At 46.5% G+C, this 22,264-nt stretch overlaps 3 protein-coding genes and 4 non-coding genes across 7 annotated transcripts; 3 read left to right on the forward strand and 4 right to left on the reverse strand.

Moving 5' to 3' along the window:
- Positions 1 to 5,955: 5,955 nt before the first annotated feature.
- Positions 5,956 to 6,029, reverse strand: TRNAI-AAU (transfer RNA isoleucine (anticodon AAU)). Its single transcript has one exon. It is a non-coding gene; the product is annotated as a tRNA-Ile (tRNA).
- A 325-nt stretch (positions 6,030 to 6,354) lies between these two features.
- On the reverse strand, positions 6,355 to 7,073 carry LOC118094844 (histone H2B 1/2/3/4/6). The gene has a single exon (XM_035135547.3). The coding sequence runs from the start codon at positions 7,050 to 7,052 to the stop codon at positions 6,672 to 6,674; it is 381 nt and encodes a 126-aa protein (XP_034991438.1). The 5' UTR covers positions 7,053 to 7,073; the 3' UTR covers positions 6,355 to 6,671.
- Positions 7,074 to 7,434: 361 nt separating this feature from the next.
- LOC118094839 (histone H2A.J) lies at positions 7,435 to 7,937 on the forward strand. The gene has a single exon (XM_035135540.3). It carries the CDS (start codon positions 7,471 to 7,473, stop codon positions 7,858 to 7,860), a length of 390 nt encoding a protein of 129 aa, XP_034991431.1. The 5' UTR covers positions 7,435 to 7,470; the 3' UTR covers positions 7,861 to 7,937.
- Positions 7,938 to 11,180: 3,243 nt separating this feature from the next.
- Positions 11,181 to 11,770, forward strand: LOC118094836 (histone H3). The gene has a single exon (XM_035135537.3). The coding sequence runs from the start codon at positions 11,256 to 11,258 to the stop codon at positions 11,664 to 11,666; it is 411 nt and encodes a 136-aa protein (XP_034991428.1). The 5' UTR covers positions 11,181 to 11,255; the 3' UTR covers positions 11,667 to 11,770.
- Positions 11,771 to 13,330: 1,560 nt separating this feature from the next.
- TRNAS-GCU (transfer RNA serine (anticodon GCU)) lies at positions 13,331 to 13,412 on the forward strand. The gene has a single exon. It is a non-coding gene; the product is annotated as a tRNA-Ser (tRNA).
- Positions 13,413 to 13,914: 502 nt separating this feature from the next.
- Positions 13,915 to 13,987, reverse strand: TRNAK-UUU (transfer RNA lysine (anticodon UUU)). Its single transcript has one exon. It is a non-coding gene; the product is annotated as a tRNA-Lys (tRNA).
- Positions 13,988 to 22,031: 8,044 nt separating this feature from the next.
- On the reverse strand, positions 22,032 to 22,113 carry TRNAS-AGA (transfer RNA serine (anticodon AGA)). Its single transcript has one exon. It is a non-coding gene; the product is annotated as a tRNA-Ser (tRNA).
- Between the last annotated feature and the right edge of the window lie 151 nt (positions 22,114 to 22,264).

Here is a 22,264-nt window from a genome sequence, read left to right on the forward strand (position 1 = left end):
AGCAGGGTCTTGCAGCGGAGCAGAGAGTGGGAGGAGGCAGCCCCGCCCCCAGGCTTGCGCTCCCAGCGATCCCCGCACGCCTCCGGAGCTTCGCGCAGGGAGTGGCAGCCTGGGGCCGCCTCCACTGAACAGCTGAGAGGCGCAGCGAGGCTGCCCCAAGCTCGTGCTCCGGGCGCGAAGCTCCGGAGGCGCGCTGGGGGAGCGTGAGCCTGGGGCCACCTCGCTGCGCCTCTCAGCTGTTCAGTTGAGGCGGCCTCAGCCTCCCACTCCCCACGCAAAGCTCCGCAGGCACGCTGGGAGTGTGAGCCTGGGGGTGGGGCTGCCTCCTCCTGCTCTCTGCTCCGCTGCAGCCTGCAAGACCCTGCTGATCATGCTGGCTGGCGGGCCCCACTCACCCTTCTGCCGCTGCCGCTTCTCTGCCGCTCCCCGCGCACCTCCGGAACTTCTCGCCGGGAGCGCGAGCCTGGGGCCTCCTCACCCACCTTTCAGCTGTTGGGGCCTCCTCACCCACCTTTCAGCTGTTCAGAGGAGGCAGCCCCAGGCCCGCACTCCCCGCGCGCCTCCGGGTAGCGGCCTGAGGCAGCCCCAGGCAGCACCGGTGGGCAGTGGTGGGCGGCGGGCGGCCTGGCCAGCGCCCCCTCCATTTTGGTGCCCTAGGCCGTGTCCCAGTTCGCCTTAATGGAAGCGCCGGCCCTGGCAACAGCTAATATAGGTTTTTATCATCCTGTAAGATTGCTAAACGTCCTTTACCGCGTTCTGTTGCAGAGTCTGATGAAACATCATATATTCTTTTAAAGAGTAGCTCCAGTGGCGCAATTGGTAAGTGCACGGTATTTATACAGGCTGCTGCCTGGGGGACCGCTCCCTTCTCTGCCAACTCCACCTGGCCTGGGGGTGGGGCCTGCACCCACCAACACAGCTAAAAGCCTGCAGAGAGCCCTGGGACACTGCTGCTGCCTGTGAGTGCCTGGGGGACCGCTCCCTTGTCCTGCCAATTCCACCTGGCCTGGGGGCGGGGCCTGCACCCACCAACACAGCTAAAAAGCCTGCAGAGAGGCCTGGGACACTGCTGCTGTTGCTGCACATACTCTCAGCAGCTCTCTGCAGCAAGTGGTAGAAATGTTTTTAAATGCCTTATGTGTTTGAATGTGTTTAATTTGGGTTTGTTTAATTTTAGTTTGTTTGTAAAAAAAATTTTGTTTCTGGTGTGTATTGTTTTATTGTATTTTTATATATAGGTTTTATTTTGTTTTTAAGGGGAGGGGTCAGGGCTGCCTAGGAGTGGGTCCCATCCAACAAAATGGCTGGGGCAGGTTCCACAGGGGGGTATGCCACAGGGGGTATGCACTGGGACAACTGATCTCAGTGATCACGGGTAGGAGAAGGAGTTACGCTAAGACCAGACCATGTCATTACCGAGGAGGCAGGCTTAGTCGTTGTTTGAGGAATATCCCTGCCTCCGGGTCTGGTCCTGACCGGATGGATACTGGAATCAGTAAGGGATACCCACATGACCTGAAGGTGCTCCTGTGCAATGCCAGGTCAATGATGAATAAGACCACTGCCATCCACGACCTGATTGTGGATGGAGGATTTGACCTGGCATGTGTGACAGAGACCTGGTTGGATGAAGCAGGTGGGCCTGTCCTTGCCGCTGCTTGTCCACCAGGTTTCTCTTACGCACAGCAACCCAGGCCATCTGGGCGGGGGGGGGGGGGGGTTGCAGTGATTTTTAAGAAGTCATTAGTTTGCACCAGGCATCCTATTGGGAAGACCAGGTTTTCTGAGTGCATGTTCTGGAAGTTGGGCAATAGGGGCAGTACAGGATTCCTTTTGGTGTACTGACCTCCCTGCTGCACCAAGGATTCCCTGCCGGAGCTGCTTCAGGTCGTGTGGGATGTGCTCCTGGAGACACCAAGCTTGGTTGTCTTAGGGGATTTTAACATCCATGCCGACATGACCTTATAAGGAGCCGCTCGGGACTTCGTGGAAAGCATGGCCTCCATGGGGCTGTCCCTGAATAAGTCTGGCCCAACTCATAGCCGCGGACATGCCTTGGACCTGGTGTTTACCTCTATGGATGTTGGTGATCTGACACTAAGTAAAAGTGAAACTAACGAAGTGCCATGGTCAGATCACTACCTGGTGCAACTGGACTTCTCCGCGACCCTTCCCCTCTGCAGGGAGGTGGGACCTATTCGGATGGTCCGCCCCCGCCACTTAATGGATCCAAATGGTTTCCAGAGAATGGTAGGGGATGCTTTATCCCATGTTGATGGCCTTTCAGCTGATTCCCTGGTGGCCCGCTGGAATGTGGAGTTAACCGGGGCTATTGACTGTTTGGCTCGGAAGCGCCCTCTCCGATTGCATGGAGCCTGGACAGCCCCGTGGTTTCCCCCGGAGCTGAGGGCGATGAAACAGTTGTTGGGACGGCTAGAGCGCCGGTGGCGGAAAACTCATTCTGAATCCGACCGAACACGGGCTAGAGCTCAACTTCGAGCCTACCAAGTGGCAATGGCGACGGCGAAGAGGACCTTCTTCACCGTTTCTATCGCATCTGCAGAAAACAGCAGCAGGAGACTGTTCCAGGTGGTTCGTAATCTATCCGAACCACCTTTGTCATCAGGGCCTGGTAGGGACCCCAATATCTCCTGCAATGCTTTTGCAAAGTTTTTTGCAGATAAAGTCGCTCAGATTCGGAGGGAGGTAGACTCCACCGTGGGAGCAGGGCCAGGGCAGGAGAGTGCTGGAGCCCTGTCTAGTCATGTTTCATGGGATCAATTTCAATCTGTTACCTCCGAGGATGTGGACAGGCTGCTTGGACAAGTGAAACCCACCACCTGTCTCCTTGACCCTTGCCCATTCTGACTAGTAAAAGCGAGCCGGGAAGAGCTGGGCGATGGGCTCCGCTGGGTGGTAAATGCTTCCCTCTATGAGAGAGTTATTCCCAGACCCGCTGAAAGAGGCAGTCATTAAAAAACCATCTTTAGATGCGCCTAATATGGCCAACTATTGCCCAGTCTCAAATCTTCCATTCTTGGGCAAGGTGATTGAGCAAGTGGTTGCTGAACAACTCCAGGCACGCCTGGAAGAAGCGAACCATTTGGATCCCTTCCAGTCGGGATTCAGGCCTCATCATGGGACTGAAACTGCCCTGGTCGCACTGGTTGATGATCTCTGGCGGGCTAGGGACAAAGATGAGAGCTGTTTCCTAGTCCTGCTGGATCTCTCAGCGGCTTTTGACACCATCAACCATAACATCCTTCTGGACCGTCTAGAGGGGTTGGGAGCTGGGGGCACTGTTATACAGTGGTTCCGCTCCTTCCTCCTGGGCCGTGTTCAGAAAGTGGTGGTGGGGGATGAGTGTTCAGACCCCTGGGCTTTCACTTGTGGGGTGCCTCAGGGTTCTGTCCTCTCCCCCATGTTTTTTTAACATCTACATGCAACTGCTGGGAGAGATCATCAGGGGGTTTGGGCTGGGTGTTCATCAGTATGCAGATGATACCCAGCTCTACCTCTCTTTCAAATCAGAACCAGTGAAGGCAGTGAAGGTCCTGTGTGAGTGCCTAGAGGCGGTTGGAGGATGGATGACGGCTAACAGATTGAATCCTGACAAGACAGAAGTACTGTTTGTGGGGGACAGGAGGCGGGTGGGTGTGGAGGACTCCCTGGTCCTGAATGGGGTAACTGCCCCTGAAGGACCAGGTGCGCAGCCTGGGAGTCATTTTGGACTTACAGCTGTCCATGGAGGCGCAGGTCAATTCTGTGTCCAGGCAGCTGTCTATCAGCTCCATCTGGTACGCCGGCTGAGACCCTACCTGCCTGCAGACTGTCTAGCCAGAGTGGTGCATGCTCTAGTTATCACTCGCTTGGACTACTGCAATGCGCTCCACGTGGGGCTACCTTTGAAGGTGACTCGGAAACTACAACTAATCCAGAATGCGGCAGCTAGACTGGTGACTGGGAGCAGCCGTCGAGACCACATAACACCGGTCTTGAAAGATCTACATTGGCTCCCATTACGTTTCCAAGCACAGTTCAAAGTGTTGGTGCTGACCTTTAAAGCCCTAAGCGGCCTCGGTCCAGTATACCTGAAGGAGCGTCTCCACCTCCATCATTCTGCCCGGACACTGAGGTCCAGCACAGAGGGCCTTCTGGTGGTTCCCTCGTTGCGAGAAGCCAAGTTGCAGGGAACAAGGCAGAGGGCCTTCTCAGTGGTGGCACCCGCCCTTTGGAACACCCTCCCAACAGATGTCAAAAAGGAAAACAACTACCAGACTTTTAGAAGACACCTGATGGCAGCCCTGTTCAGGGAGGCTTTTAATGTTTAATAGATTACTGTGTTTTATTTTTCTGTTGGAAGCCGCCCCGAGTGGCTGGGGAAACCCAGCCAGATGGGCGGGGTATAAATAATAAATTATTATTATTTTATTATTATTACAGCAGTACTTGTGAAAGTAACTAGCAGCATAAGGGGGCTTATTTATTTATTTACTTTCTATAGTGCCCTTCATCTGAGGATCTGCGGGGCAGATGGGTCAACTTGGAAAGGTCAACTTGGAAAGTCCATCTAGAGCAGGGGTAGGCAACCTAAAGCCCGTGGGCCAGATGTGGCCCAATTGCCTTCTAAATCTGGCCCGTCGATGGTTCAGGATTGCACTGCTTTCCTCTGGACGACATCAGTGGGGCAGTAAGGGATGCATACTGCCCAGGCATGCTCCCACTTTGGTGATCCTAATGCAACGGTTTGACTTCACCCCAGAGGCGTACTCTTTTGTCTCTCTAGGCCAGCCTTCCTCAACCTCGGCTCTCCAGATGTTTTTGGCCTACAACTCCCATTATTCCTAGCAATCAGGACCAGTGGTCAGGGATGATGGGAATTGTAGTCTCAAAACTTCTGGAGGGCTGAGGTTGAGGAAGCCTGCCAAACATACCACCCTTCAATATATATAAAAAAAGCACACAGAGAATTGCATAACATAGTAATAATATATTTATTACGGTCATAGACCAGCAGAAAAAGAAAACCAAAAATACATAAAATACATAAAATAATACATAAAATAGTATTATTCAAAGATGACAATACTATCTGTTTCATAATCCTATTTTAAGTTAAAATTAGGTTAAAATTTAATGTGGGATAGTTCCCTTTAACTATTGTCCACTGGGAATTAATAGGCGGCCTTATCATTGTTATTGATTGATGTCACGGCGTGTCTTAGTCTTGACGCGTAGTAACAGAATTTAGCTACATTCTTAGTGCACTCTGGGTTAAAATCCGCTAGTAGGTATCTAGTAAATGTTTCTGTTGAGCGGCCTGGTAAGTTTTTTAACAAGGGATGCATAACATAGTAACAGCAGCAACAAAAGCCCAGTACCACAAAATTTAAAAGGTCATAGAATGATTACTTAGGCAAAGGTCTGCAAGAAGAGGAAAGTTTTTGCCAGGTGTGTATAAAGATATGGAACAGACACCATGTGAGCATTTCTGGGGAGAGCACTCTATAAGCAGAGAATCGCAGCTGAAAAGGCCCATTTCCTGTGTTGCCATGTTCCTGACTTATTGTGGATAAAGCACAGGAAGAAAGGTCTCAAGGGATGATGGCAGGGTCTGGGTAGGTTCACATGGGGAGAGGCAGTACTTGAAGTATAGTGGTCCTGAGCTGTTTAAGGGTTTATAGGTCCAATCCAGCACTTTGAATGGGGCTCAGATACTAATTGGCAACCAGTACAGTTGGACCAGGATTAGTGTAATTTGCTCAAACAGTTTTGTTCCACTGAATTCTGCACCAGCTGTTTGCAAATGTGCTAGCAGTTTTATTGCTGCACCATTAGGTGGACCTTATATAGCATAATAGAAGGATACCAGCCAAAAAGAATCACAGCAGAAACACAGTGGGCTCAAAAGTTGAGTTCCAGATGAAATACATAACAAAAAAATTACGAGAACGATGGCCCATACGGGGATCGAACCCGCGACCTTGGCGTTATTAGCTCCACGCTCTAACCAACTGAGCTAACCGGCCCTCTTGCAAAATTTACGACATCAGTATGAAAAAGGGTTAAGTTCGTTTTTATCTAAGAAAAAAATCCGAAAGATGGCACTACCGTGTTTCTCATATTATAAGACACGTCTTATATTTATTTTTTCCTCAAAAAAACACACTATGGCTTATTTTCAAGGGATGTCTTATTTTTTTCCTCCTCCTCCTCCTGCCGCGGCCGGCATTGCTGCTGCTCCTATCACTATGTCTTATTTTTGGGGTATGGCTTATATTCCTTGAATGCTTTAAAATCCTGCTATGGCTTATTTTATGGGGATGCCTTAAAATATGAGAAACAGGGTAGTCAGATATCGAAAAGGCAGAAGATTAAATTGTGAAGAAAATAATCTCCCAGCGGACTCATTACATGATATGCCATCAACTTTAAGCCTTGATATTTTAGAGTACAAGGTGGCGTTAAAAACATTGAATAAATTATACTTCTACATTCTAGGACTTTCCAAGTGTATAGGGAAAGTTACCAAAGACGGATCGCTGCATTGCTTCTGGACTAAGAAACTAAGCATAATAAATGAACGTAATGATCAAAGCCCTCTTTTGGACAAGTTAAGTGGCTCTTAAAAGAGCCTTTGGGTTCAGTACGTATTTGGGAACGGGTCAAAATTACTTGGAGCTGGTGTACTTGGTGACGGCCTTGGTGCCCTCGGAGACGGCGTGCTTGGCCAGCTCTCCGGGCAGCAGGAGTCTCACGGCGGTCTGGATCTCCCGGGAGGTGATGGTGGAGCGCTTGTTGTAGTGCGCCAGGCGGGAAGCCTCGGCCGCGATGCGCTCGAAGATGTCGTTGACGAAAGAGTTCATGATGCTCATGGCCTTGGACGAGATGCCAGTGTCCGGGTGCACTTGCTTGAGCACCTTGTAGACGTAGATGGAGTAGCTCTCCTTGCGGCTCTTCTTGCGCTTTTTGTCGCCCTTCTTCTGCGTCTTGGTGACGGCCTTCTTGGAGCCCTTCTTGGCTGCAGGAGCAGACTTCGCTGGTTCCGGCATCGTGAAAGCCCCTATTTCCCTTTCAGCAGCAAAGAAATAGTAGGCAGCGTGTGCTCAGACCATTCAATATATAACAGTAGGATACAATTAGCATATTCAGCTTCAATGATTTTTATTGGTTAACAACAAAAGCTGCCCAATCGCATCTTCTCATTTTTTTAGGCGTCCACTTCAAATTTCAAGCTGCTACTTCCTTTGATCCTATTGGACAGGCTCCGACCTGCCCAACCAATGGACTAAAGGAAAAGACTCGCGATTCCTATTCGCTAGCTAAGTCACATGATTTAAAAGCATTACCCAATAGAAATTCACAATTACAAGCCGGCGGCACGGATAAATATCGAGGAAGAAGCTGTTTCAGAGCTATTCTTGCTCGAGCTTTGGAAGTGAAACAGCAACTGAACATAATAAAGAAAAAATGTCTGGTCGTGGCAAGCAAGGTGGAAAAGTCAGAGCTAAGGCAAAGACTCGCTCTTCTCGTGCTGGGCTGCAGTTTCCTGTAGGCAGAGTGCATCGTCTTCTGCGCAAAGGGAACTACGCAGAGCGCGTCGGAGCTGGAGCGCCGGTCTACTTGGCTGCTGTGCTGGAGTACCTGACTGCTGAGATCTTGGAGTTGGCCGGCAACGCTGCCCGGGACAACAAGAAGACCAGGATCATCCCTCGCCACTTGCAACTCGCCATCCGCAACGACGAGGAGCTGAACAAGCTCCTGGGCAAAGTCACTATCGCTCAAGGTGGAGTGTTGCCTAACATCCAGGCTGTGCTTCTTCCCAAGAAAACCGAGAGCCACAAGGCTAAAAGCAAGTGAAGCTCTTCTCAACAAGGAATCCCAAAATCCAAAGGCTCTTTTAAGAGCCACCCACAACTTTAGCGAAAGAGCTAGTTATCTCTTGTATAAGCTACCTATTCTAATATTTGTTAGTGCTGTCTAAAGATAACCATTCCTAAAGCACATTTTAAATGCACATCACATTTGCCAGGTTCACATTTATCTTGCAATCTTGAATAAGACATGCTGTACTTTAATAACATGCAACCCTATTCGTGTAATCCCAAATGTATTAAAATATCTCCAGAACATTTTGCCCGGGGAGTGGCTGCCCAAAACTCCGATGATGGAAGGTTAAATGTATGCAGTACTGTACATAAGGATAGGGCACCTTGAGCCTAGTGACAAAGCAGTCCTCTAGGCATCTCTTTCTGGCCCTGGAGACTACCCCAGTAAATACCCTTTATTATGAGACCAGTTTTGCACCCTCCATGAGTCTGTTGGCCTTGCTGGAATGAGTCCTGTGCTTCCTGCTTGACTGGATGTAGGCCAGAGTGGTGTGCAAGTGGGTGTGGAATTTAGTGCTTTGTATAAAGATAACATTCACATTTGTTCCTGTGTCCACTTTTGCCTCTGGCGCTATACATCCATGGCATGTGGCCACCCAGAAGTTGTCCACAAGGGAATGAAGACCTCAGGCTTAAAAAGGTTCCCCACTGCTGTTGCTCATCAAGAAATAATTGTAGGGGTAGGAAGGTTTCCTTCAGAGTTTCATTTATTTATTTTGCCAAAAGGACAAGAACAAGATCTGTCCAAACAAATGCAAGAACACAACTGCAGCTTTAGAAGGAAATTTCAGACAAGCTGAATGAATTTTTGTGTGCTCCAGTCTTCACTGAGAGAGAAGTAGGTCAGATACCTCTGCCTTTACCAACTTTTGCAGGAAGAGGTATCTGAAGTACAGTACTGAGGCAAATAGTGGTGACAAGACCATTTGCTTTACTGGTAAATTTAGTGGGGGAAACACCAACAAATTACCATCCAGCCAAAAGAACTCAAATATGAAATTGCTCATCTTTTAACAAAGGTACATTTGTTTTTCCCTAAGATGAGCCTCCATACCAGAGGACTGAAAATGGGCCAGTATAACTTCACTTTTTAACAAGGAATCCAGGCAAGATCCTAAACCAGCTCATCTCAGTCACATGACCTGACAACACCATGTAAATTAAGGCAGCAAAAATAGTGGTGTGACTCAAATACTATTTTAAAGGCTTGTTTTCCTTCTGGCAGGCTTAGGCCAGCTCAGCTAGGAGTATCCTTGCTCCAGAATGGAGTCTGGTTGTGGTGTTCCCTTGTTTCACTTTAACTTTACACCAGCTTCTTGTGAATAGGATTACAGCGTAGATCGTAGGTAGATGGATGTTAGGGAATTTTACGGGGGGGGGGGCAACCAAACGAGGCTTCATTTGGGCCCCAGAATAGACCCCAAGAGGACTCCCACCAGGCCATGCCCCATCCCCACAAATGCATCACAAGTAAACCCACAACCCATGGGAATGAGCCCTGTTGAAATAAAGGCTTCTCTCCATTCCCGCTTCTCTTTTCCCCGTATAGCCCTTTCTATATGGTAGTAACACTGTCACAAACTCATGAATGAGACAAAGTTATGCATGTAGCGAAAATTATGAATGAAACCCCCTTCTCCTGTCCGCTGCGTCTTGGCCAATCAGACAATTGCAATCACTCTGCAGAGCCTGGCTCAGCTAGCTCTGCACGCTCGAGTGAGCCGCTGACAAGGCGATGACAGGAGAACAATCACTGACAGTTCGTCGAACCTTCGGAAGCTAGTAATCCAATTAGAACTTGCTACAATGTATCCAAGCTACCCAGGCAAAGAACGAGACAGCGAGTCCAGATAGGGGAACTCAGGAATCTTTATTAAATCATATAAAATCACTGCAACCATGGAGTTTATTGGAACCAACGTTATTTTGACACAGGCACCTAGGCCTCTCAAAGACCCCAGGCTTCGACATAATCCCCGAAGCGTGGAGTCACGTACACAGGAAAATGTCCCCTCCTCCTCGTACACAAACCCATCAGGCATAATCCTTGAATATCCTTCCTTCCTGGGTCTCACACATGCCAGGGGCTAAGTGCACCTGGGTTCCATTGTCACCTCCTGTCTGGGTATGTCTGGAACCTCTCCCAATACTTTTAATTGGATAAATTGGAAAATGGAATAAAATTTATTATAAAAAAAAGGAAATGTGTCCTGTACCTTCCCCTTTCGTGACGTTTCTGTGATGTATCAATGATGTATGTATGACACTTTCTGCAATGTTTTATGGGATGTTTGGGAAACCTTTAAAAGTGATTGTAACCTTTTGTTCGGGGTTCAGTCTCTGCATTGAACCTGCTGCGCAGCAACAAACCTTGGTGTTTTTGCTTCAACCTCTGGCTGGCCTCCTTCCTTTGCCTTCCGCAGTCACCGCAGGCCCTTGCCTGACGAGCTGGGTGTCCCGGCAGCCTTGCACCCAGATTTTTGCCCTAACAATGGAAGTTCAGTTTTCTCTAGCAGGGTTTTTCTTAAGTTGCAGACTCATGGATAGCCATCTGTCAGGGATTCTTCACCTACATTTTAGGGGGTTGGACTGGATGACCCTTTGGGTCCCTTCAAGCTCTACAATTCTATGAATCACCAGTATTGTGAAAGGTAAGAGGTACGCTATCCCAGAGGGTCAGTTGTTCGTGTCTCTTCCTGCTGAAAGGAAAGAAGCCACATCTTTTGAACAATGACTACCCACCCTTTCACAGTACAAAATGGAAATAAATGGTGCTGATACTAGGGACCTACTTGTTTCTTATATTTGGCACGAACTACAGAAGACATCACATTCCTGATTGCTGACCTTGCTTCTTCTATTACTTCTCTCTCTCTGCACTGATTGGTTACTCTCGTTTCCTTCCCGCCCCGTCTAAATTTAGGACTGTAATCTACTTGGGTGGTGGGGATGAGGCAAAGATTTGTCTGTGTCTGTAAACTGTAACCATATACCAGAATTGTTCTATGTGCAGAAATAGTTTTGCCCTCTGCCTTATGGAGAAGGGCTTCCTTGTAAAGCAAAGACAGGTTTTTGTTTAAAGTGAGGGCGGAGACCCATTTCACAAAATAACACAGCTGAATGGATAGGAGCCAAAATGTAGTCATTAGAAGGGGCGGGGTGGTTTTAAAATCCTGCCCAATCCCTGCATAGTTTGGGAAATTCGAACTCTGCAACGGTTCCATTCATCTCTTCCAGCCAATCAACGGGCAGCCAGCTGCCTATAAATATATCCGGCAATGGAACCTTCGCTTTACTATATCTGTTGTTTCGTTTGTTGGGGACTTGTGTCGTTTTGGGTTGTTTTTTATTCTCCTTTTGGGAACAATGGCCCGCACGAAGCAGACGGCTCGCAAGTCCACTGGCGGGAAGGCGCCTCGCAAGCAGCTGGCGACCAAAGCCGCCCGGAAGAGCGCCCCAGCCACCGGCGGAGTGAAGAAGCCTCACCGCTACCGGCCGGGCACCGTGGCGCTGCGCGAGATCCGCCGCTACCAGAAGTCGACGGAGTTGCTGATTCGCAAGCTGCCTTTCCAGCGCCTGGTGCGCGAGATCGCGCAGGACTTCAAGACGGACCTGCGCTTCCAGAGCTCGGCCGTGATGGCTCTGCAGGAGGCGAGCGAGGCTTACCTGGTGGGCCTGTTCGAGGACACCAACCTGTGCGCCATCCACGCCAAGCGCGTCACCATCATGCCCAAGGACATCCAGCTCGCCAGGCGCATCCGCGGAGAGAGGGCCTGAGAAGGGCTCGCCCGCCCTCACTCCTGCGTCCCCAGGACACGAACCACAAAGGCTCTTTTAAGAGCCACCACATGGTCTTAGAAAAGAGCTCGCACGATGCTAAATTACCTCTTGCAGCTGACGCTGCCCAATTAATCTGCGGGTTTTCTAATTGTCTTTAGTAACTATGCACTAACTACGTTGAAAAACTGCATTTAAAAGTTCTATGTTAAGCCTTTTTTAAACTTCAGGGTAGATACCTCATTTATTTCCTGCTGGGAGGAGAAAATTTATCCTTGGAACTTTTAAGCTAGTAAATTCCACCGCCCTACTTTTTCGATTTTTATGTTCCGCACACAATATTTGAAGAAAAGGCGCTCACCAGCTTAATTGCAGGGAGCTAAATAAACTGTTACCGCCCGCCCTCCTGCGTCCCCAGGACACGAACAAAGGCTCTTTTAAGAGCCACCACATGGTCTTGGAAAAGAGCTCGCACGATGCTAAATTACCTCTTGCAGCTTTCTGCCACGTCGGTTAGTAAGGGCAACTAACAGTAACTGGGAAGTTAACAAAAAGGTAACTATGAAAATGAACATGGGAATGGGAAACATAACACTTAAAGGCTCTTTTAAGAACTTTCTAAAAGGCGTTCGTTAGGAAGCCCCGAAAAGGGAATGCGTACTGTTTAGCTGGCGATGGCTTTACCCTTTTACTTATTTTAAAAAAATGCTAATCCCACTAACTGGAATTAAATGGGATTGAAATATTCTTCACTATTTCAGTGTTTCTTTGTACAGTGGAACCTCGGTTTATGAACACCTCGGTTTATGAATTTTCGGTTTATGAACGCTGCGGACCCATCTGGAACGGATTAATTCATTTTCCATTACTTTCAATGGGAAAGTTCGCTTCAGTTTATGAACGCTTCAGTTTATGAACAGACTTCCGGAACCAATTACACCCATGCTTCAGTTTATGAACATTTCAGTTTAAGTACTCCGCGGACCCGTCTGGAACGGATTAATCCACTTTCCATTACTTTCCATGGGAATGTTTGCTTCAGTTTATGAACGCTTCAGTTTATGAACAGACTTCCAGAACCAATTGTGTTCATAAACCGAGGTACCACTGTATAGTCTTTTATTCGGCTTATCCTAACTGAATACTGCACACACCCTTTCCCAAGTAAGATTAAAGAAGTTTAGGGGTGCCGTTTACAGTAGGACTGCATTCACAAAGTCACAAATTACTCGTGTTGCGTTGAAGTCGACTGCTTAACGGAGGCTCCCAAGGGGAGAATGCATTTGTTTGATTTGGGCACCATCAGAGCAGGGCCATTCTTCGTCCACCACCCCTAGAGAGCGAGGCTGCTTATTTCAAGATGGCGAAATCTAGGCTTGTGTAACATTTAAAGTCGGGATTTTAGATCCAAAAGGTTTTTTAATACATTAGTTAAGCAGCTTTATGTCTTAATAAACATCTCCATTCATACTTTTTATAGAATCCGCTGGATTTCATTGGCTATGTTGTGGAAAATAGGCAAGTTACATTGTAATCCTACCGCGTTTATTCAATATGAAACCACCATAAAATCGTACTGCAAAAAAAAATAATCATCCTTTTGAAGTGGTAGGGTATTGAAGCACTTTTTAAGTACCGGAGTTGAAAGCGCTGATTTTGTGTTCGACGAGGTGGCCGAGTGGTTAAGGCGATGGACTGCTAATCCATTGTGCTTTGCACGCGTGGGTTCGAATCCCACCTTCGTCGATATAGTGCTTTTGTAATAAGAAGCACAGACCTGTGTGTGTACTGTATTTTTAGAAAATGTACAGCTGAACATTTCTTGAGGTCTTCTTGAGATCACAGACCCTCATCAGAAATGCTGGCATATACCGGTTATTAAAGCATCCCACAGACACGTTGATAGGTATTTTCTTCCACATATAAAACGTATTATGCAACACAGTATGTGAAGTATGCTGTCATTGCTATTTTGAATGGCTTTTAAAAAAAATCCATGACATTATCAGATTCAGGTAGGTAGCCGTGTTGGTCTGACGCAGTCGAAATACATTTTAAAAATTAAAAAGTTGTCCATTAGCACCTTAGAGACCAACTAAGTTTGTTCTTGGTATAAGCTTGATACAAGCTTGACATGATCGGGAAATGTAGAATACCAAAGTGATGTCACTAGTTTGCCATTAACTAGTGGAAGAAAGTAATTTTAAAAGGTGCATGAAGCGTCATAGGGTGGAAGAAAAGCTAAGAACGCCCGAGCAGGGACTTGAACCCTGGACCCTCAGATTAAAAGTCTGATGCTCTACCGACTGAGCTACCCGGGCTCTTGAAAGTATTGTTCCAAATCAGTTACAAAAAATAGAAAGTCCCTCGTTATTTAAACCCTGCTGGGCATTTCAGTGGCTGTTCTGCCTAAGCCTGGCAGAGGGAAAGGAAGCCTTTACATGCGGGGTGGCCAGATTATGTGGCTACACTGAATAGACTGAGGATTCAGCCTAAGTCCCCCACCTTCCAGTGCCAACCACACCTCAGAAAAACTCTTGGGGGACTTACACCCGTCCTTCTGCATCAGCCAGGATGAGCAAATCCCAACATTGTATCTTGGGGCCAGGGTTGGGGATTTAATGCTGGCTGAGCTGCAGTCAGATTCATTTCATACTAAACTGCTTATCCTGGCAGATCTTGCCATACGATGGCCCCTGATTCTAGTAACCGCTAGCATTCTACAGCCTACATTTTTGTTGGAATGAAATAGTGCTAAGGTAATATTTTCCGATGGTATACCTTCATGCAATTAAACATGACACTGCCCCAAAGAAAGGAAACTAGAGATTTCAAGTGGCAAAAGCAATTTTAAACGGAGCTTTGAAGATGGCATCACACTATACAAATGTAGCATTTCACATTTGTGTTTGTTTATATATCACCTTCAACATGATGTACAAAATGCAATAAAAAACCCAGAAAACTAACAATTAAAAAGAACACAGACAAGGCTTCCTGTTTCCAGCGGTGGGAAATGGCTGACTCCCATACAATTGGACCTCAGCCATGCCAGTAATTCAGGGCTGATATGGGGGTAATTAGCCTTGGCAGACTCCCCAGGGTGGGGGAGGACTGTCTTGTAGACCCACATATTGTCTGAGATTGTCATGTCAGCTTGCATCAAGATGCAAGCAGCAGGACACTGGGTCCCAGAGCACGACATGGCTGGCACTCTCCGAAACCACTCTCATAGCCGGAAAGATCTGTTTGATAAAATAATTAGATTTGGACAATAAACAGACATAGTCTGGACCGAAGAAGACTGAGAAAAAACCTGCAGAATGCCTTGGACTTCAAAGAGATTCTCATCATGGTGTTTGGATTATGGACGTGATCGGTACGTTCTTTTTCTCTTCTCAATACCGACAATTGTTTTTCTACGCCAAGCCTCATTAAGAAACGTGTTTTTAAAAAAAGTAAAGATAGGCTTTGATTTATAATTAAGTACAGTATTCAATTGTGCAGCTTTGCTTAGACTTGAAAGACTTGATAAAGATAAAAGAAGAAACAAGATGGCGTTTATTAATATGACGCAGCACAGAAAATTGAGAGTTTCTCCCTTTTTTGAGGAAAGTGGGAGATGCTTGCTGGCTGACTTTGTAGTGACTTGAAACAATAATTTAGGATAACATACAGTGCATCTGTTTGCAGAATTTCTTCACTATGAGCGAGAGAGAAGGCTAAATTGATGTCTAGCAGCCCCCCTTCTAGGGCCCTGAGGGGGGGGGCTGTTGTGTGGTCTCCAAAAGCTGATCGATTGCCAAATTACTTATATCTGTGGAATACAGTTCATTTACATTGCAATATTGCAAACAGTATGCATAACATCAAACGGTAGGCTTGGACAACAGCCTGGTTTGGAATAACTTAACAACATGGAAGTTACTGCATCATTAAACTCTAAACGATAGACTTAGACAACAACCCGGATTAGAAGATTGGAATGAAGTCAGAAAAAGCTGCACTGGCAAATAGACAATTGGAAATATACATATTTACAAATAAAGCTGTATTTGATGGATGAAAGGATATATGATTTCTGACATGATTGAGAATAGCATAGCCAAGGATGGAGAACTTTAAAGCGTTAAGATCGGAATGTGTAAAATATGAAAACAACAAGAAGAAGGCAGGAACAAAGCTATTGGAGATATAATTCAAGAGGCCCAGACTATGGGGAGCCCCCCAAAATTAATAATTTGGACTGTAATTTGGGTTTTTTATTTTAGTTTATTGTTTTTAATTGGATTATGATGATGGATATGTTAATTGGCTGTTTTTATTATAAAATTAATAAAAATGATTTTTTTTAAAAAAAAAAAAAGAAGACAGACAATAACAGTAGATTTAAAAAAAAAAATCCCAGGAGAAATACATGGCAGACAACTTTTTATCCATCTGTTGAAGCCTATTGTAAGAATTTTTTTGTTGTTTAGTTGTTTAGTCGTGTCCGACTCTTCGTGACCCCATGGACCATAGCACACCAGGCACTCCTGTCTTGCACTGCCTCCCGCAGTTTGGTCAAACTCATGTTCGTAGCTTTGAGAACACTGTCCAACCATCTCGTCCTCTGTCGTCCACTTCTCCTTGTGCCCTCCATCTTTCACAACATCAGGGTCAAATTTTAAAAGGAGTTCTAGGAAGCATTGTCTCCACTGGGAAAACAAAACGCTGAACTGGATGGGCCTTGGCCTGATCCGGCGATGCTCTTCTTATGTTCTTAAGCGGGTTCAATTTTTTTAAAAAGACACACTTTTAGCTCAAGCAAGTCAGACAAGCTAATTCTCATGCTATGTTAGTTCCACTTGATTTTTTATTTTTTTATTTTTATGATTATGGTGTGGATGGTCTCCCTTGATCAGCATTGTTTGCGGTTCTGGGAAAGGCTCATCTGATGGCTTGCTAACCTGAAACAAAGCAGGCAGCAGGCTGGAGTGCAAATAACACTATTTACCGGTACTCCCAAAACTTGTTGTTGTTGTTTAGTCGTTTAGGCTTGTTCCGACTCTTCGTGACCCCATGGACCAGAGCACGCCAGGCACTCCTGTCTTCCACTGCCTCCCCCAGTTTGGTCAGACTCATGTTGCTGGCTTCGAGAACACTGCCCAGCCATCTCGTCCTCTGTCATCCCCTTCTCCTTGTGCCCTCAATCTTTCCTAACACCAGGGTCTTTTACAGGGAGTCTTCTCTTCTCATGAGGAGGCCAAAGTATTGGAGCCTCAGCTTCAGGATCTGTCCTTCCAGTGAGCACTCAGGGCTGATTTCCTTCAGAATGGATAGGTTTGATCTTCTTGCAGTCCATGGGACTCTCAAGAGTCTCCTCCAGCACCATAATTCAAAAGCATCAATTCTTCGGCGATCAGCCTTCTTTATGGTTCAGCTCTCACTTCCATACATCACTACTGGGATAACCGTAGCTTTAACTATACGGACCTTTTTAGGCAAGGTGATGTCTCTGCTTTTTAAGATTTTGTCTAGGTTTGTCATTGCTTTTCTCCCAAGAAGCAGGCGTCTTTTGATTTCGTGACTGCTGTCACCATCTGCAGTGATCAAGGAGCCCAAGAAAGTAAAATCTCTCACTGCCTCCATTTCTTCCCCTTCTATTTGCCAGGAGGTGATGGGACCAGTGGCCATGATCTTGGTTTTTTTTGATGTTGAGCTTCAGACCATATTTTGCGCTCTCCTCTTTCACCCTCATTAAAAGGTTCTTTAATTCCTCCTCACTTTCTGCCATCCAGGTTGTGTCATCTGCATACCTGAGGTTGTTGATATTTCTTCCGGCAATCTTAATTCCGGCTTGGGATTCATCTAGTCCAGCCTTTCGCATGATGAATTCTGCTTATGAGTTAAATAAGCAGGGAGACAATATACAACCTTGTCGTACTCCTTTCCCAATTTTGAACCAATCAGTTGTTCCATATCCAGTTCTATCTGTAGCTTCTTGTCCCACATAGAGATTTCTCAGGAGACAGATGAGGTGACCAGGCACTCCCATTTCTTTAAGAACTTGCCATGGTTTGCTGTGGTCGACACAGTCAAAGGCTTTTGCATAGTCAATGAAGCAGAAGTAGACGTTTTTCTGGAACTCTCTAGCTTTCTCCATAATCCAGCGCATGTTTGCTATTTGGTCTCTGGTTCCTTCACAGCATCATCTTTTAAAATTTTAAATAGTTCAGCTGGAATACCATCACTTCCACTGGCCTTGCTATTAGCAGTGCTTTCTAAGGCCCATTTGACTTCACTCTCCAAGATGTCTGGCTCAAGGTCAGCAACCACACTACCTGGGGTGTACGAGACCTCCATATCTTTCTAGTATAATTTCTCTGTGTATTTTTGCCACCTCTTCTTGATGTCTTCTGCTGCTTCTGTTAGGTCCTTACCACTTTTGTCCTTTATTATGGTAATCTTTGTACGAAATGTTCCTTTCATATCTCCAATTTCTTGAACAGATCTCTGGTTTTCCCCATTCTATTGTTTTCTTCTATTTCTTTGCATTGCTCGTTTAAGAAGGCCCTCTTGTCTCTCCTTGCTATTTTTTGGAAATCTGCATTCAGTTTCCTGTATCTTTCCCTATCTCCCTTGCATTTTGCTTGCCTCCTCTCCCCCGCTATTTGTAAGGCCTCGTTGGACAGCCATTTTGCTTTATTGCATTTCCTTTTCCTTGGGATGGTTTTTGTTGCTGCCTCCTGTATAATGTTACGAGCCTCCGTCCATAGTTCTTCAGGCACTCTGTCCACCAAATCTAAACCCTTAAACCTGTTCCTCACTTCCACTGTGTATTCATAAGGGATTTGATTTAGATTGTATCTTACTGGCCCAGTGGTTCTTCCTACTTTCTTCAGTTTAAGCTGGAATTTTGCTATAAGAAGCTGATGATCTGAGTTACAGTCAGCTCCAGGTCTTCATCTTTGGCTGCAGAGAATATAATCAATCTGATTTCGATGCTGCCCATTTGGTGATATCCATGTGTAGAGACGTCTCTTGTGTTGTTGGAAAAGAGTGTTTGTGATGACCAGCTTGTTCTCTTGACAGAACTCTATTAGCCTTTGCCCTGCTTCATTTTGAACTCCAAGGCCAAACTTGCCAGTTGTTCCTTTTATCTCTTGCTTCCCTACTTTAGCATTCCAATCCCCTGTAATGAGAAGAACATCCTTCTTTGGTGCATAGCTGCCAAGTTTTCCCTTTTCACGCGAGGAAGCCTATTCAGCATAAGGGAAAATCCCTTAAAATTAGGGATAACTTGGCAGCTATGCTTTGGTGTCATTTCTAGAAGGTGTTGTAAGTCTTCATAGAATTGGTCAATTTCACTTTCTTCAGCACCAGTAGTTTGTGCATAAACTTTGAGTACTGTGATGTTAAAAGGTCTGCCTTGGATTCGTATCGAGATCATTCTGTCATTTTTGAGATTGCATCCCATTACAGCTTTTGCCACTCTTTTGTTGACTATGAGGGCCACTCCATTTCTTCTACGGGATTCCTGCCCACAGTAGTAGATATGATAGTCATCCGAACTGAATTCGCCCATTCCCTTCCATTTTAGTTCACTGATGCCCAGGATGTCAATAATTATTCTTGCCATCCCATTTTTGACCACATCCAGCTTGCCATTATCCATGGTTCTTACATTCCAGGTTCCTATGCAATATTTTTCTTTACAGCATCAGACTTTCCTTTCGCTTCCAGGCATATCCGCAACTGAGCGATCTTAGTTATTTCTGGTTCACAACAATTTATAATGTGAATGGATTTATGAGTTACTAGCTGACCCGGCCACGCGTTGCTGTGATTCTTTCCTGTGATCCCCCCCTACCCTGTCACGATCCATGACGTATCCTGTCCCACCTCCCTCCACCCCAGCTCATCCCTGTGTTTCCGTAGGATACCCTTCCCTCTGTTGTCCCTGGCGAGTGTTGGCCCCTCCCCCCTGTATCTCCATACCTTGGCCCCCACCCTCGAAAATGAACTGTTAGGTTCTGGGTTCTATTTCCCAGCATGCACTTTTGTCTGAACCCTCTGTTGTCCCTGGGGAGTGTTGGCCCCTACCCCTGGTATCTTCCTACATTGGCCCCCATCCTTGGAGAAGGAGCTGTCAGTTTCTGGGTTCCATTTCCCAGTATTTACTTTTGTCTGAGCCCTCTGTTGTCCCCTCCCCCCTGTATCTCCATACATTGGCCCCTGCACACGCATCGTGAACATTTCTATATGTTTAGATTAAGGATCGGGGGTGATGATGTGCCCTTGGACCCAGAGAACTACTTAAAGAATCCGAACCCGGGGAGGGGGGGGGTCAAATAGCGAAGCCCCATAGCCCTGTAGCAACAGACAGGCCCAGACAGAAGGAGGGGGGGGTCATATGGGGCACTTGGCGCGGGCCTCCGAATCTAAAGGGGGCCTCGGTCAGCATATTCACAATCAGTAAAATGATAAAAGTAACAAAAGGGTTTAAAACAGGGACACATTATCTTATCTACCTGGGCTGGGCCTCTGTCTGGCCCTGCAAGGGCTTGGCAACAGAATGTGCGCTCTGAAGTACCCGAATTGTTCGGTTCCATAAAAAAAACCAGGAAGTGGCAAGGGGAAGGTAGGGAATTGTAAATGGGGTGGGGGTGTGCACTGCAAATATCTGAGGACTTAAACTGGGGAGAGAAAGTGAATGGTTGTTTTTTTTTAAAAAAAAAGACACAGAGGCTTACAATCAGTTGTTTCTCCTAAAATAAGTCATACCCATAAAATAAGTCATATTTATTTTTGCCTTGTGGATTTTTTGGGGGTAGTGGTGCTAAATTGTAAAGTAAAAACCCCTTGCAGTGTAGGGGCCTACATAAATCAAAGGCCGTGCTACGGTCTGTGGCAAACCCCCCCACCAGGCAGGCTCCGACCTCCACTTGGCAATGTTGGTTTTTTGGTGGGTTTTTTTTGGGTGGGGGTAGTGTTGCTAAATAGTAAAGTAAAACCCCTTGCAGTGTAGGGGCCTACATAAATCAAAGGCCGTGCTGCGGTCTGTGGCAAACCCCCCCACCAGGCAGGCTCCGACCTCCACTTGGCAATGTTGGGTTTTTGGTGGGGGTTTTTTGGGTGGGGGTAGTGTTGCTAAATGGTAAAGTAAAAACCCCTTGCAGTGTAGGGGCCTACATAAATCAAAGGCCGTGCTACGGCCTGTGGCAAACCCCTCCTCCGGCAGGCCCCGACCTCCACTTGGCAATGTTGGTTTTTTGGTGGGGTTTTTTTGGGTGGGGGTAGTGTTGCTAAATGGTAAAGTAAAACCCCTTGCCGTGCAGGGGCCTACATAAATCAAAGGCTGTGCTGCGGTCTGTGGCACCCCCCCCCCCCGGCAGGCCCCGACCTCCACTTGGCAATGTTGGTTCTTTGGTGGGTTTTTTTTAGGGGGGTAGTGGTGCTAAATGGTAAAGTAAAAACCCTTTGCCATGCCCCCAAGTGCGTTGCTGTGGGTTATCCCCCTCCCCGGGCCTAGTGGAGGCCTGTCAGCCTTTCAGGGGCCTAAAACAAAGGCCTAGATGAAATGGATGCCTTGGTGTGTTTCAGTTGCTTGGTTGATGATGATGTCATTTGGTTTGTGGGTGTGGCTTAGATTTCACAGGAAGGGAGGGGTTGGAGGAGGGTACTACGCCACTTGAGGGCACTGTTTGACTTGGTGAAAAAGCAGGTCTGTACCTGGGCAGGTGTGCGATTTGAGGGATTTTTGCCCCCAACAACGCTCTAGGAGTGGCCTGGATTGTTGTGTCAAAATTTCAGGACGATCGATCAAGCGGTTACGGAGAAAAGTGTCAAACGGAATATCACGAATTTTACATTTTTATATATATAGATAAAAGCCAATGGTCTCCCCGTCGGGGAGGCGGGGATACTTACCACTATAACGAGGAGTTAGTAATGACCTTTCTTGATCTCGATAACTGGAGGGGGGGGAAGGTAACATCCCCCTCCCCAACAACTAGCCTGTTTAAACTAGCATGTTTCTACTCAGTTCTACAGAGAAATGCATGACAATTACCTTAAACAGTATGCCTGCAATTCACCAATACACTCTTTGTGAGAAACATATTTTTTTCTTACTATTTCAGGAAAACTTATACAAGCAGTAACCTACAGCATTTTTAGAGGAGGGAAAACTCCCTAGTCTTCAGTAACAGATATAGTGTTTTGACTGTAGTTGATGAGCGCTGCGTGGAAAGGAAGGAGTAACAAAACACCTGTCCAGCACCACAAGGTATCATTTAAAGATGCTTGTCTAAAACAGAAGAAGTTTTTTTTGACTACTGTATTTAAGCAAAGACAATTTCAGGAAAAGACTGAATAATGAACCGTAGTCGGCAGGATTCGAACCTGCGCGGGGAGACCCCAATGGATTTCTAGTCCATCGCCTTAACCACTCGGCCACGACTACTTGTAAAAAAAACTCACACACCTTACATCTTAAACTTTCGCAATAAAGAGTTCTGCTCTGCTTTTGTTTCAACTTATTTTCTTAGTCTCCACGACTCTCTCTGTGTGTTCTGTGTTACACAGGTTTCTTTACGCCCAAATACAGTCACTTT

The sequence above is a fragment of the Zootoca vivipara genome, chromosome 12 (genome assembly GCF_965207765.1).
Source record: "Zootoca vivipara chromosome 12, rZooViv2.hap1.1, whole genome shotgun sequence".
In the NCBI taxonomy this organism is placed as follows: Eukaryota; Metazoa; Chordata; class Lepidosauria; order Squamata; family Lacertidae; genus Zootoca; species Zootoca vivipara.

What these genes read in the sequence shown, in the direction of transcription:
- LOC118094844 (XM_035135547.3), bottom strand. Translation starts at nt 7,052, where the DNA reads ATGCCGGAACCAGCGAAGTCTGCTCCTGCAGCCAAGAAGGGCTCCAAG.
- LOC118094839 (XM_035135540.3), top strand. Translation starts at nt 7,471, where the DNA reads ATGTCTGGTCGTGGCAAGCAAGGTGGAAAAGTCAGAGCTAAGGCAAAG.
- LOC118094836 (XM_035135537.3), top strand. Translation starts at nt 11,256, where the DNA reads ATGGCCCGCACGAAGCAGACGGCTCGCAAGTCCACTGGCGGGAAGGCG.